The 13500-nt window shown below is 53.4% G+C and overlaps 5 protein-coding genes across 5 annotated transcripts; all 5 read left to right on the top strand.

Moving 5' to 3' along the window:
• Window positions 1-1838: 1838 nt before the first annotated feature.
• Window positions 1839-3107, top strand: PG994_010456 (uncharacterized protein; the record flags this gene model as incomplete). The annotated part of the gene is made up of 1 exon (XM_066861865.1): window positions 1839-3107. The coding sequence occupies one exon, from the start codon at window positions 1839-1841 to the stop codon at window positions 3105-3107; it is 1269 nt and encodes a 422-aa protein (XP_066710975.1).
• A 1681-nt stretch (window positions 3108-4788) lies between these two features.
• On the top strand, window positions 4789-6212 carry PG994_010457 (uncharacterized protein; the record flags this gene model as incomplete). The annotated part of the gene is made up of 2 exons (XM_066861866.1): window positions 4789-5346; window positions 5421-6212. Coding segments are annotated over 2 exons (1350 nt in total), but the record flags the coding sequence as incomplete, so codon positions are not given.
• Window positions 6213-6980: 768 nt separating this feature from the next.
• Window positions 6981-8386, top strand: PG994_010458 (uncharacterized protein; the record flags this gene model as incomplete). The annotated part of the gene is made up of 2 exons (XM_066861867.1): window positions 6981-7818; window positions 7881-8386. 2 exons carry the CDS (start codon window positions 6981-6983, stop codon window positions 8384-8386), a joined length of 1344 nt encoding a protein of 447 aa, XP_066710977.1.
• Window positions 8387-9254: 868 nt separating this feature from the next.
• PG994_010459 (S-adenosyl-L-methionine-dependent methyltransferase) lies at window positions 9255-10435 on the top strand (the record flags this gene model as incomplete). The annotated part of the gene is made up of 2 exons (XM_066861868.1): window positions 9255-10068; window positions 10266-10435. 2 exons carry the CDS (start codon window positions 9255-9257, stop codon window positions 10433-10435), a joined length of 984 nt encoding a protein of 327 aa, XP_066710978.1.
• Window positions 10436-12155: 1720 nt separating this feature from the next.
• On the top strand, window positions 12156-12705 carry PG994_010460 (uncharacterized protein; the record flags this gene model as incomplete). Its single annotated transcript, XM_066861869.1, has 2 exons — window positions 12156-12428; window positions 12496-12705. 2 exons carry the CDS (start codon window positions 12156-12158, stop codon window positions 12703-12705), a joined length of 483 nt encoding a protein of 160 aa, XP_066710979.1.
• Window positions 12706-13500: the final 795 nt, after the last annotated feature.

Raw genomic sequence — 13500 nt, forward strand, 5'->3', positions numbered from 1 at the left:
TGAAGCTCCTACCTACATCCCGCTTCTTGCGGGTTGGCACGACTAGTCAACGGGATTTCTACGATTTAGAGATACTCCCTTAAGCGTTTGATTTTTATATTTCCTTCTTTTTCATTGTCATTCTCTGCATATCTACGGAGTTGCATGACGGTGGCTGGTGGTAGCCAGCTGGGACGGAGGTAACCCTCTCTTGACTGCGTACACATACACGCCCCAATATCACCGCTTTTCGGTCGGCAATGGAAATGGAAATCCTCTTCAATACCCCCTCTCTGTATTTTTCTTATTCCCGGACGCACGGATGGAGTTTCTTTGGAAAAATCGGACACGGCTGGGAAAGGGGTGGGCGTTTGCACGGCGATTGCATGCCCGGTTACTGGGCGGCGTCAATGATTTCCCCTTTCGTTACCCTCAGAACCTCACTTATCCCTGGAGGATGACTGATCTTCTCGGTCGGTCAGTGATCAGTATAAAGGGTAGGGGGGGCTTGGGGCCGCGGCAGAGGCTCGAAGAATGGCTGTCATAGCCGAGGGTGGATGTGTTTATTCAGTCCCGTGGTTTCAGGAGAAAACCCGAAAAAAGCATCATGATTCATCTGCGATGAAATTCTCCGATCTTGTTTCTACTTTTTCTTTCTTCACGATTTGCGCATCGGACTTAGATGGGAACCTACGTAGATAGTTCTTTTATATCTCGCGTCATCTCAAAATCGATGCCTTCATCTTACCCAATTCTGTTGAAACGGACTAAATCTGATAAAGTGACTTGCCCATGATCCGGACGAGTCGCAAGTCCGCTGAGACGAATCGAAAGTCTAGGCGAAGTGATAGTCTGAAGACCTGTAAAAGGCCTGAAATAGATGCTCAATGCTCAATGTAGACTATACACCACGGAAAGACTGCCAAGATAGGTGTATTCTGACCTGTTTCAAAACCACGTCTTGTTTCTTGGCTGAGATGGGCTTTCCAACGTTCTTCGGGGTGCCGAGTAAATATAAGCATTCGCTAGTACGTGATGGGCGTCAGGGACAAAGGGGCTAGATGCCAAACGGGCACAAACTGGGAGAATATACAGCAAACCCGCGGCAAAGCCCAGCCCCGGACTGGAACCTATCAATGAACACAGTTTGGGGCTGGGGCTGGGGCTGACAGGTACTGCATTATATGACACTCTAGATTTGAATCGAAATCATTGGCGACTGACTCGAGCGGTGAAGTTGGAATGGAATCATCTACGTTCTGGAACGAAGTGAATAGAAGCACCCATTATTATTCGGTGAATTTGTTCATTACTCTCTGTTGTGGTTCGCAGCGGCCGGCAGAACATTGTTTCCCGCCATGGCTCGTGAGTCAATCATGTACGTGTTCCAGCTTCTTGCTGCGCACGCCTTTTGCTCTCCTCCAAAGACAATCACGTCTTCCTGCAACCGGGTCTTTGTGCAGCAAACAGTCAAGTCGCCTTCACCCACCGTTTCGGCCAAGACAGCGTACCCTGGCCGAGAGAGCAGCAGCTTTACCTTCCACAGACCCCTTGACCCTTACCGCTTTTGTTGGCAATCACCAATAAGTAACGAGATCCCTACCTGAGCTCGCCATCCTTCTGCTGCAGGGAAGCAAATAAAGGGCAGACATCCCAATTGCCGGTTGTTTGGATATAACTCTTTTGGCTATAATTTGCGACGAGTCGTCGGCACTCAAGAGACGAAGATGGCGTGTTCATCCTCCTCATCCATTACATTTAGGACCTCGGTGGTCCCTGCCAACATCAGTCGGAAGGTGCAAGCAACTGGAAGAGGGACACCGAACATTGCGACCATCGTCAAGCGGTATTTTCCAGAGATGTCTCGAAAGCCTGCGCAGAAATCGACCATTGCATTCGCATTCGACATCGATGGCGTCTTGGTCAGGGGCAAAGAGCCCCTCCCAGGCGCTAGCGAGACCATACGCCTGCTCCAGAGGGCGAGGATCCCGTTCATCTTTCTTACCAACGGTGGTGGTCTGACTGAGAAGGACCATGCGGCCAAGACCAGCGCCCGTCTCGGGGTCGACATCGACCCAGACCAGTTCGTCCAGTCTCACAGCCCCTTCCACGGTCTAGTGCCCAAGTACAAGAATAAGAGGATCTTGGTAATAGGTGGCGAGGGCAACCAGATTAGGCATGTCGCCGAGGCGTACGGTTTCAACGATGTGGTTACCTCTTCCGATCTGTTCGTCGAGTGGAACAGTATCCATCCATTCCCCGAGGTGACCGCACACCACCACACCGCCCATGGCCGTCGAATACCGGATATCAGGACACGGGAAATCGCAGCCATTTTGGTCTGGTCATCGTCGAGAGACTGGTGCATGGACCTGCAAGTCATGCACGACCTACTTTTGGGGAAGCTCCAGGAAAACCCGCCCGAACTGTACCTGTCCAACCCGAACTTCGATTGGTCGACGTCACACGAGTATAAGCGCTTAGCCCAGGGCGCCTTGCGTGAGTGTCTCGCGAGCCTCTTCCGCTTCTCGACCAAGGGAGAGGTCGAGTTCAAGTATACGACAGTGGGTAAGCCCACCAGAATCACCTTTAGGTGGGGCGAGAAGACGATGGTAGAATACAGAGACAAGACATGGGAGATCCTGAACACGGAGGGCGACAGTCGAAGCGAAGAGCCACCCCCCATCAGGACAGTCTACATGATCGGCGACAATCCTGATAGTGACATTGCTGGCGCGAAGCAGTATGAGTCACAAATAGGGGCCGTCTGGAAGAGTATCCTCGTGGAGACCGGAGTATACCAGGCCGGTACAACGCCCAGCCACAAACCGACACACCATGCCAAGGACGTTGCGGAAGCCGTTCGGATGGCCCTGGACATTGAGGGGTACAGCAGCACGGGGGTACGCGTTTGCATGAAAGTATACCACAACAAGGAAGGAGACGACCACAAGGAGGGACATGTCAACATAGGCGACGGCGACAACAACAGGAAAGGCCATGCTCTTCAGGATCGAACCAACACAGCGGATTCCATCGAGGCCATCCTACCTCGGTTTGGGAAGCTCAAGTTGCCTGCTCGTTGCCTGCTTGTTGAGGCAGAAGACGACCCCGCCCGGAAACCGTGAGAATCTGCCCGCTCAAGTCGTATAGTCAGTGTCGTTGCATTTGTCACAGGAGAGCAACGCCTATAGCTACATACTTTAGATACCCAAGTGCTTTCAGACGTTTTGGAAAGACTGCAGTTACTGCCAATAACGATTCCATCAATAGCTATTCCGTCAATAGTTAGTTATCCCACATCGGTTGCCCCAGATCACGGGGAAGGTCACTTTTGGGACCTACTCTCCATACTTGTATTGTAGATGGCCAAGAGAAGTGTGGGCAGATCCGGCCAGCCGGCACACGAACAGAACCGACCCAACTGACATTCTGGTCTCCGAACCTGAGAGAAGAGACAGAGGGGTCGATGTCGAGACAGCTAACCTAGCTGACCGCTCCTCATGATCCCTGATCGACGGTTAGTTCAGAGGCCACGATAGCTGATCTACAAGCACGACGTAATGTGGATGGGCCAGCAGGATGGCCTAGGAGGATGGCCGATGGCAAGGACGAACGGTCCATCCCGTAGAATGAACGGGATTGTGGCCGCTAACCCGTAAGCAGATGATTGGTTCTCTGGCCCGGCGATTCGATTGTTCCGTCCTGGCGAGTCGGTGGTGAGGTAGCCATCCACGAGCGCAGAATGTCGTCGGCCAGCTTGGATTTCCTTGGTTTTGACATGTGCGTGCAGACGGACTCATTCGAGGCGAGAGGTGTGACGGCACATGAACAGGGATGGTTGAGGGAACCAAGCCTAACTCGAGTTGGGGGTGTTTAGCTCCTGTGCCAGTAGTGGTCAATAGTAATTGGAAGTGCAGTGCGTGCACGCGACATGACAGCACGTTCGAATGGCTGGAGCAAATCAGATTGATATGCACGCATCATGTACCCTTGGAATTCACCAGCACGGTTAGATTTTCCCCTGCATCCCAACGACAGATCTGTTTCCTGCTCATCAGAACGACTTTGATTTGCGTGATTGAGTCTCCGGCCGTCCTTTGCTGGTTCTTACATGCATTCCTTGCTGTTCCACGTGGAGATAACGATAGCACACTTTGATGACTGATTCCAGGCCAGTCATTATCATATACAGACAGTACATAGAGTACACACGCCCCAAATCACCACCACCAAGCTTTGGGCCAAGTGGATGCAGCAGGCAGCGTAACACCAGAAGCAGAAGGGAGAGAGCAAGAGTGAGAGACGAGAGCTCCTAGCCAGCCAGCACCGAGGCTTTCCTTTTCTTTTCTTCATTCAGCCTTCGTCGGATTTAGTCCAGTACTCTGTGATGCTTAATTAATTTCACCATTAAGGGTTGTTTGGAAAGTAGAAGCCAGAGAAGAAGAATTATCATCTCCCAACCCCTCCTGCCCATAAAAAAAGCACGCGCCTTGACATCTGGCGCATTGAGGGCGGCACCAGACGAAGCCAGATACCACCCTACCAATCTCTACGCTTCTCGGCGAACTCAACCAAGAACGAAACCTTTTACCACCACCCACTACAGATTCAGCGACACGCTATCTCTTGTAATCGTCGAACCACCATCTCCCAACCTCGACGACGCCTGGCGAGTCAGACTCCCCATCTCGCCAACCAACCCACAACCACTTGGCCGGCAGAACCCCCCCCAAGCCATCGTCAGCTGTCCGACTCCACATACAAAAAAAGAATACCTCTTCCAGCCCTGGCCAGACGCCTCGCTAGCTCGGGGCGGCAGCAGCCACCACCAACGCGCCGATGTGGTGGTTCCTCCGTATCGTCTTCAGCTCCGTGTTCCTGCTGACTATCGTCCTGTCCATACCCATCTCCTTCGATGTCGGCGGTCGCGATAGCGGGCTGGTCTACAGCCTGTCCCTTTTCCTCTTCTACGTCCTCTACAGCGCCCTGAAGCTCATCACCCCCGACAAGTCGCGCTTCCGATGGACCATCTCCATGGTCATCCAGTCCTCCCAGTGGATCGTCATCCCCGGCCTGCTCATCTGGTCCCTGCACCGCTTCGCCGTTGACGCAAATAACACTGACTGGATCACGAGGACCGTCTGGGCTCTTGGTGGGAGGAAACAGCACACCACTTGGGCAGAATACTTCTTTGGCGATGGCGGTGTTGTGGAGGACTTGACCATCGGGGCATGGGACTCAACCCTGAGCTACTCGAGCCCGGTATTCCAGATGTTGGAAGGCTTCTGCACGCTGTTAGTCATCCAAGCCGCAGGACAAATAACCAGATGGATCGTGAACCGGGGTAGGAGTGATACTTGGGTCGTACGTATTAGTTCTCTCTCTCGACTGCGCGCTGTCGCTCGTAAAGCTACCGATACTAACTATCTATGGGACAGCTCATACTCTTGATCTTCTCAGCATCTGTCATCGCCAGCGCCGTCTACTTCCTCTGGCGTGTGGCATTGTTTCCTCAGGTCAACAACATCGATGCCGCCATGATCGGGGTGACAGTGACAACGGCCTTCTTCTTATGCGCCATCGGGATCGGGACTGGGCGAGGGAATCCGGTTGAATCCTCACTCCTTTTCGCCTATGTTGTGCTTTGCGTGTACCAAATCTTTACAGACTACGTCCAATCCCCGGAGGCGGCAGCAGCGGCTGCGGAACAAGCATCATCTCAGGCCGAATTCCCACCATTACCGCCCATCATCATGGCGAGTTATTCAACTATTATGCATATGCTAGGCTCTCTGCCCTCGGCGGTTTTCTCGTCCCTCAGCTTCCTCCACGCCGCCTTCCAGACGATTGCGCCTTCTGTTATGATCTCTCTCACATACCGGATCATCGTGTTCTACTGTGCGACCCGTATCATCCCCGCGGTGAGGGAGTCGGGTGCGCGAGCACTCATGGACGAACCGTCTTTGGACGACTCAGACGGCGCAAACCGACTGTTAGGCTTCCTTTCCTGGTTCTCGCCATCAATCCTCATTGCCGTATATACAAGCCTGTTGCTCCAGCACTTTTCCACCAACGGGGACGAGGGATGGACGCTTAAAGATGGCGATGCTGGGGGTAACGTTTGGCGATGGGTGAACGTGTCTACTACCATGGCACTATACGCAATCGAACTCTACCTAGGCCATGACGATGACGATGGTGGCGTTGTCAGTCATTGGAAGTCAGATTAAGACTTCAGCGTCTTAGCAGTGAAACGGGGAATTAAGCCGAGAGATGCGGTAAGGCAGGCTCGGAGAGAGGTAGTTAGGATGATCGCGACTTGGCTATCGGGAGGGTGGGCTCGATCCACGAGAAGAGTTGGGAGCCAGTGGATTACCCTGAGTGGGCAATTGGCATATAATTTTTTCACTATCCATCATCGCAGTGTGTCTTCGGAAACCACACAGCGGCAGCACAGGGCGATAACGGTTTGGCGAAACCTGGGCCCACCGGTAGTTGGCGTTACGGATTAGGGCAGTATACCATTGAATGCAGATTGCTTTCGGTTGTTACCATGTGCCTGCTGGCATCTTTGTATTTGCTCGTCGTTCCTCTTGACGCTGTGAAGGCAGTCACTACGGAGTATATGTCCACCTAAGGTACGTTCCACTATTGCCATCAGACTCACAGGCACTTCCAGGGTAAATAACTGGTCCGCTCTAGATTTAAACTGTACATATAGAGTTAACCTGCGCCCCGGAGCTTGACATGAATCAACCGGAGAAAGGCCCGGTATGTGGGGCTATATAAACAGAATAATGAATGCTCAGCTGCACTGTTCTCCGGTACCTGTTGATCCAGTTAACTCCTGGTTATCTAGAATCTGGAAGAACCCCTGCAGTTCAAAACCTGAGGCTCTGCGTTCATATACGGGATGTTATTTTCTTATATATAGCACTGCGTTGGAAGCCCTTGGAGACTTCAGACCTGGTCGGCGATATCCACGTTCTCCAGCCACAATGAAGACCGAACAAGCACCCGCCCTTTACCCTAATGGCGACGTCGCCGTTCCGTCGACGCCTTCAAGCCTGGAGATCAAGTGTGAGCCGCTTGACGAGGATCTCGGTCCTATAGTCCCACTGGGGGCGGCCCAGGCCATTGCTGTTCAGGGCCTCACACCCCAACAACAAGGCACCGCACCTACGGCTACAACGGTAGTAGGTAGTCCCGTATCTCTGGAGCAGCAGCCAATGCACTGGCTGGGCCTCGCACCGACTGCAGCACAGACAGTGGATGGGCCTGGTGCGACTATTTCGCCCTTGAGACCGTCTGGATTCCAGTTCAACCATGCAACCGCGGCACCGTTCACTCCTGCCGCATTCCAGCCCCATTCCGTGGGTCCGCCGGGAAGCTTTCATTTCTGCGATTCGGACCCGGCGCCGTTCACTCCTTCCGCATCCCGGCCGCATCCTGTAGGTCCGCCGGGAAGCCCCGCGCCGCTCACTCCTGCCTCGTTCCAGCCACATTCCGGAGGTCCGCCAGAAAGCACGCGAATGTTCGGAATGCCAGCCCTTCAAACCGCCCAACAACTACAACAGGATCTTCAAGATGCGCCTCTGACAGAGTCATCACAACATGCACGAGAGATCGCATTCTTTCATGAAACCTTGAGGCAGCTTGACCCGGGCGAAGTCACTCCACCTACCTTCATTCACATCCTCACCAAGGCCGCTATCCGTGATCCCGAGATAGCGATGGACATCAAGAGACTTCCCGTTCAGAACTCACTCGGTCCCGAATCCCAGGCCTTCGCAGCGTCCGTGGGCTACAACCGACCGCCGCACATGCTGCCTGATGGTCTGCCGTATCCGCAACTTCTGCCTGATGGTTTGCCGTATCCGCAACTTGAACTCCAACAGCCGCGTGGACCTTCCCTGCCGCAGACTGTACCTCAACCGGCATCTCACTCTCAGACCACACCTTCCCCGATTGCTCCAAAGAACCCAGTCCAACACCAGTCGCAAATGACAATGATGTGCTTCCCAACATGCGAACGGACAAGCCCGTGGACTTCACGTGGATGGTCGACCGCGCAGAGGCCGAGCTGGGGTGGACCGGCAAGTACGACAAGCACGCGCCGATCCGGCGGCGGTCCCTGGCGGTCCTAGCCGCCAGCCAGATCGGCAGTATCCTGAAGAAGATCGGCGGCAAGATGGCCAAGCACGGGTCGTTTCCCAACCGCGTGCACATACTGACGGCGATGCGGGAGATCATCCACGCCGTGCTGGAGACGCCGACGACGTCCGCCGCCGGCAGCGAGGCGCAGAAGTATCTGGGCCGCTACCAGTCCCGGTTTCTCGCGGTCGTGGACCAATTGACGCAGGAGCAGAAGAACAAGCTCAAGATCCTCGAGGGCGGGCAGTAGATGCGGGAGCTGCTGGACACGGTAGTACTCGCGGAGGGGATGGGGGTATCTGACAACTTGGAGCAAGCTATCATCCGGATCGACTGCTAGGACTAGTCGGACAGCAAAGGAAGCACTTGCTGGAGTTAGGCGTCACCAGAGGATAGACATGCAATCTGAAAAAGGGGACTGGTTGCCCTGGGGGGTTGATTGATCTGCAATGATACCACCTTGCCTAATATTGCAGCCTTAGGCTTCCGTCGATTCTATCGCTTACACCGAGTTTCGGAGTCTGGGATCGGTAATGACGTTTCCATTTAGTCAGTGAGGGAGGGTGTGATAGGGGCAGCCAATGTTTCCCTGGTAGCTCGATAGGAGCGCGGTGGGGCCCGATGTTCTCGCGATAGCTGCTGACACAACATCGGTCTGGTCCAATCACAGCCAGCCGAAGTCTGGTCACCCCCAGGACACCATCCTTGCCCCGACCCTTATATAGGAGCTGCTCCCGCCTTCGCTCAATGCAAGACCTATTCCCACACTCCTTCTTCTCATTTGTGTCTAGAAGTGAGCCTCTCACCAAAATTTTCTGACTCTTCCCTACCCATCCCGTTCAATTCCCACCAAGTCTTGCAGTGTTCTCCTATCCCCTGCAGTCATAAGTCCATTTTTCGTGTTCCTCTCCTGTCAAATATTGATATTTTGGGCATTCCCCTGGAATTTCTCGTAGGTCAAGTTGGTGCTCCCAGGTCAGATTTTCCCCGCTTCCTCCCCCGGGTGATTCTCCATCCATTCTCCGTCGAGTCCATCATCCGCTCCGAAGAATAAAAGAAGTTGAAGAACAACCATAGAGGACAACAGATTCAAGTAGACAAACCGCAAACAATAAACAATGGCAACTCTCGCACAGATCCAGGAGATCTTCCTGAGCTTCCTCAACCCTTGGCAGTTCATGTTTTTCGCGGCCTCCTGGTTCCCCGGCACTGTGGTTCGCCTGGTCCGGGACGGCAAGTTCGGCGTGCTCCTCTCGCCGTCCCAGCTGAAGGACGCCTGGTTCAGCAACTTCTGGGACTGGTTCGCGCCCAGACTCAGACTCAACGCCGGGCCGCGCGTCATCCCGCTCCTCGAGGGCCGCACCACGGGCGGCCGCATCGTGGAGGAGCCCGTCGGCCCCGGGATCGGCGGCACAGTCATCGAGATTGGCGCCGGCAGCGGGAACTGGGTCGACATCTTCTCAAACAAGCATCTGGTGCAGCAGCAGGGCCAGATAGCAGGAGCCGCCGCAGAAGTTAGCAGCAGCGGTGCCGAGGCGGTAGAGACGGGAGGAACAGCCACTCAACGAGGAGGAGGAGGCGGCGAGAAGGGGCCGACGAAAAGCGCGCGCGAGGCCATCACGCGCGTCTATGGCGTCGAGCCCAACCGCGACCAGCACACGAGCCTGCGCCGCAAGGTCAAGGAGGCCGGGCTCGAGGGCGTCTACACGATCGTCCCGGTTGGCATCGAGGACCTCGACAACCCGGCCAAGTGGGACGGCAAGGTCGAGAAGGGCAGCGCCGACTGCATCGTCTCCATCCTCTGCCTCTGCAGCATCCCGGAGCCGCGCGAGAACCTCCGCGAGCTATACGGCTACCTCAAGAAGGGCGGGCGGTGGTACGTGTACGAGCACGTGAAGCGGGACGAGGGCTGGGGCATGCGGGCCTATCAAGGTGAGATTTGTTATTTTTGTTCTTTGCTATTCTCTTTTTTCTTTCGCTTATCTATGTCCATCCCGACCCACACCCCTGGAGAGAAGGACGAATAAGAGCAAAACTCTTCCCTTCCTACTCCGTACTCTTCCGCGCAGCTCAATATAGAAGAGAAGAAGCTTGCTAATCTGTCCGTTTGTGTTTCTTGTTGGTTGTAGCTTTCGTGAACATTGCCTGGCCTCATTTCCTTGGCGGCTGTCAATTGTGTCGGCCGACTGAGCAGTGGTTGCGCGAGGCCGGGCCGTGGGAGAAAATTGATGTCGGCCATCCTCTGGATGAGCAGTGGCACCACACTCTGCCTCACATTCTGGGCGTCTTTACAAAGTGATGCGCATTACTATATACACTTAGACTTGTGTAGACATTTGCATGGTAGGCGGCCCTGAGCCTTTACTAGGTACATATTTGGTAGATATGGTGTCTACCCAGCCATAGTCGCATACTGCAGCGCACAATCAAACCCGACATTTCTGGTAAAGACAGTTAATTGAACAGTTTTTCCTACGGCTTCAACGTTTCTTGATGTTGGACAGTTTATCCAGCATTTTCGAGTCTCTACACTGTAAGTTGATATGTAGTGTGTGATATCGAAAACAAATAACAATAAGTAATCACAGGCTTGGTGGTGTAGTTGGTTATCACGTCAGTCTAACACACTGAAGGTCCTGGGATCGAGCCCCAGCCGAGTCATGTATTTCCCTTTTTGACACTGTCGCGTCCGCTTTTGCCATTTATTCACTGAACCATGGTGACCCCAGATGAAGATCCTATATTCTATCGATACATTTTGCACGTCATAATATTGAATAGTCACCTACGGACTGGCTACGGCACTGCGTGCCATCTTTTTTTGTAGCCTCGTCTACGACATTAGCACTCACAGGCAACCAGGAAAAGTCCTCTTGGCACATGACGTCCAAAATCTTGATGAAGCACGGCATATGCAGTCTACCGACTTATCATCTACAAGTCCGGCTGCGATATTACATATCGTGGCCAGGACCATACAGCAGTGGCATTCGGTGAAGGCTCGGCCTCCCCTGCCATCTGCCTGTCCCGCCTCGCTGCTATACGCCAGGTCTGCCGCAGTAAGGTAACCAGCCCCCAAAGTCGGCTTGCTAGACAGTTGCCATCCCTTTTGGTGTTGGCCTTGCCTGTATGCCTACTTCCGGTGAGTATGTCTGTATGCCGGCAGTTGGTGCGTTGTCAGCCCAGGGATCTCCGAATTCTAATTCTAAAAAGGTACCCAGGGCGTGCCAATCCCCCGCCCGCATTGCCTGTTTCAATGAGATTCGGCTGTTGTGACTGGACGCCACGGCGGTACTGTCCTTGTTTTTCCACCTCCTTTTATAAACTCTCACCTCGTTGGTCGGCGGCAGATCGTGGTATGATCTCATACGACAACAACGTCATCTTTCTTTGGATCTGCTTCTATTCCCCGGCCGCCCATGCACGCCAAGCCAAGGCAGCTGAGCTGGCATGAAACCCGATCGCGAGATTACCTTTCGCCCAGCTGCTTGCTTGAAGCATCCATGGCCACCACCCCCTTTAGTAGTCCAGAAAGCAGGCCTGGCAGTCAAGGAAAAAGCTGTTTGTTTCGCCCTGTTCCTCTTTGGTTGTTGGTCTCGATGCTGTTCCATGGTTACACCATCTTTATGGAATGAATGACTGGGCGCGGTGGCATGCGTTTTGCAGGTTGTTGCAGGTTTGCTCAGACTGGCATCCTGAACACCTCACTTTCTTCTTCTGCCTTGCGGTTGGTTGGGCTGTAACGGCACACACGGCGTCATAGTTGCTCACGCGATGTGTTGATGCCAATAATGGCTGGCGAATAAATACCAATCGTATTACCGGGCCCTGTTTCCTTCCCAGACATTGCCAGTTTCTCTATTTTTCACCCTCACATAAAACTATATCTCAAGATCTAAGTGACAACTTCTCTCTGTATTGCATATATTGCATTACAGTTGGCTCGGCTGGCCAATAATATTTCGTAAGGACAACAATACCATTGAAACAAGACCTTCGAATCTCCAGAAACCGCCATGATGATCTTGACCGACCTCGTTGGCATGATCCTGCGCCTGGCAGAGCTGGCATTTGCTGCCATCGTCGCCGGCATCAACGGACACTATCTCCACCGGGTACAGGGCGCTTCCAGTTGGAGCCTGGGCCGGTTCATCTACACCGAAGTCGTGGCCGGCATTTCCATCTTCCTCGCGCTCATCTGGCTCTTCCCCTTCAGCGGAGCCTTTGTGCACTGGCCCGTGGACATCGCCATCTCCATCTGCTGGTTCGTTGCCTTCGGCCTCATCGTCAACGTAAGTCTCTCTTCTCTCCTTGCTAAATTTCCACATGGCCAGTGTCTGGTTCTAACACGATACACAGCTCATCGGCGACTCCTGTGGCTACGTCTTCAACTGGGGTGGTTTCGCGTTCCGCGGTGTCAACCAGTGCGGCAACTGGAAAGCCGTCATTGCCTTCAGCTTCCTGTCGGCCATCTGCTGGCTCGTCTCCGCCATCATCGGCATCATCTGGGTCCGCGACCACGAGCGCCGCGCCTACCGACGCCGTACGTGGGGCCGCTCTCGTGTGTAATTAGCGGGACAGCCACCCAGCGAATGCAGCATCCTGATACTGAATATCGAGACCCCTTTCCAACATTCACGACATCCATAACATGCGTCTTCCTGTACCTTCTATTCTTTTTCCCACCTCTGTTCGACGAGGAGTTAATGGTTGAGCGAGCGTTGAATTTTGTTTCGCAACGTTCATTGTTGGAGATTTTATGCACGATGATTCACGATTTCGATACCCGGTACTGTCCATATATTCTACATATCTAATATACCTCAACTGGCGTTAACTGGTGGCTTCCAACTCCCACAATGTAACAGCATTCTTCTGATGAGCTTCATCCTCCGTTAATATTTTGTTGAAAGTGTATGGTGATCACTGGTGCTGTGCAGTCGAGGCTCTATGTTTTATCAGGATGTGCTGTTGTGAATATCAGTGTGCCCAAACAGCAGAGGCCTGGCTTGAGCAATGAACTTGATATCTGATATGCTCTGATTACTGATTACTAAGAAGTGAGACACGCCGTGCTTGTACTTGCCGTTAGCCGTCCAACCCGTCTCCTAGGTTGAGAATCTTATGACTGCGGCAGCAATATCACTTGGCGCAAATGCAGGATACGTCATTTGGCCAGCATCTGCCCCAGGACGAAGAAAGTGGTGGTGGGCATGTAGGAAAATTTGAGACAGAGTCGACTTTTGCTGACAGGTTGTACAATTTGAGTTTGGTGGAGAGACGCCCGAGATACGAAAGTCCAACAGCGACCTGACATCATGTTTCGTTTTGCACGTTAGGAACTTGTATGACCGACACATCGTA

The sequence above is a fragment of the Apiospora phragmitis genome (genome assembly GCF_038363925.1).
Source record: "Apiospora phragmitis strain CBS 135458 chromosome Unknown utg000010l:1.0-9815664.0:1.0-9183399.0, whole genome shotgun sequence".
NCBI lineage: Eukaryota > Fungi > Ascomycota > Sordariomycetes > Amphisphaeriales > Apiosporaceae > Apiospora > Apiospora phragmitis.